The sequence below is a fragment of the Sinocyclocheilus anshuiensis genome, unplaced genomic scaffold (genome assembly GCF_001515605.1).
Source record: "Sinocyclocheilus anshuiensis isolate Anshui unplaced genomic scaffold, SAMN03320099.WGS_v1.1 scaffold694, whole genome shotgun sequence".
NCBI lineage: Eukaryota > Metazoa > Chordata > Actinopteri > Cypriniformes > Cyprinidae > Sinocyclocheilus > Sinocyclocheilus anshuiensis.
In genome coordinates, this window is record NW_015542477.1 from 284,534 (window position 1) to 285,572 (window position 1,039).

General features: G+C 34.2%; 1 protein-coding gene across 2 annotated transcripts in view; it reads left to right on the forward strand.

The window, feature by feature from the left end:
• LOC107693912 (transcription regulator protein BACH1-like) overlaps window positions 1-1,039 on the forward strand; it is a 10,243-nt gene that overhangs the window by 5,724 nt on the left and 3,480 nt on the right. Inside the window, exon 5 of one of the 2 annotated variants that reach the window (XM_016493454.1) lies at window positions 4-166. In XM_016493454.1, coding sequence (XP_016348940.1) covers window positions 4-166 — 163 coding nt within the window. Of the gene's footprint in view, window positions 167-1,039 lie in introns of both variants that reach the window. The other variant, XM_016493453.1, reaches the window with a different exon arrangement.

Consider the following 1,039-nt stretch of genomic DNA (forward strand, 5'->3'; position numbering starts at 1 on the left):
CAGGAATGACTTCCAGCAGATGCTGAAGCAGCAGTGCTTGACACGGGAGCAGCTCGACGTTGCGCATGACATCCGCAAACGGAGCAAAAACCGGATTGCAGCCCGGCGCTGCCGCAAGCGGAAACTTGACTGCATACACAACCTGGAGTGTGAAATCGAGAAACTGGTGAGTATTCAAAAGATCCTTATAGTCTGAGGGATCCCTAAAGGCTCAGAGTTTATAGCTGTGCACTCTTCAAGCACTTCAAATACCTCATTCAGGATTAAAGTTTTGATCTACAGCTGCTTTTTCAGTGAATTTCACAAAAACGTGGATGGATAACAGTAACTTTTCTTCAAGAAAATGCACTAAACTATTTAAGGGATCTTTTTTTTTTTTTTTTAAATAACATTTTATAAGATAAGTTCTTTTGATTTATTTTGTAATGTCAATGAAAGTTTTGATTTGGTATATTAAATGATTTTTCATTTTATATTTATATATTTTTTTAAATGAAGGACAATACCAAAATAATCATTTAAATATTTTAAATAATATAAATATTTTAAATATTATTATTTTATTTATTTACATTTTTATTATGGTAAAGAATTGTATTGTATCTTAATGATCCTAAAAGATTTTTAATTTAAAGGTGACATATCATGAAAATCTGACTTTTCCAGGTTTTAAGTGTTATAATCAGGTCTCCGGTGCATCTACCGACCAAGGAAACGTGAAAAAGATTAACCCAGTAACTTTGTTTAGGCAAGCCTTTTTCTGCAAGCATCTGAAAAAACTATTTAGAGTCCCAGCCTCAGAGGAGAAAAGAAAGCAGTGGATTTATTGATTTATTTAATATTGCTGCTGCCACACAGATCTAAAATAAACATGCAATTTATTTCCAAGCTGTTTACCTTCACCGACATAACCGACTGTTTTTGTAACTGTGTGTGTTTTTAATGTAAACTTGTGTGTGAATGAGTACTTAGTTTAGTACTCACATGCTGTGACAGCCGCTTTCTGTCCGTGTGCTTCGGGTGTGTGCTCTCAGAAAAA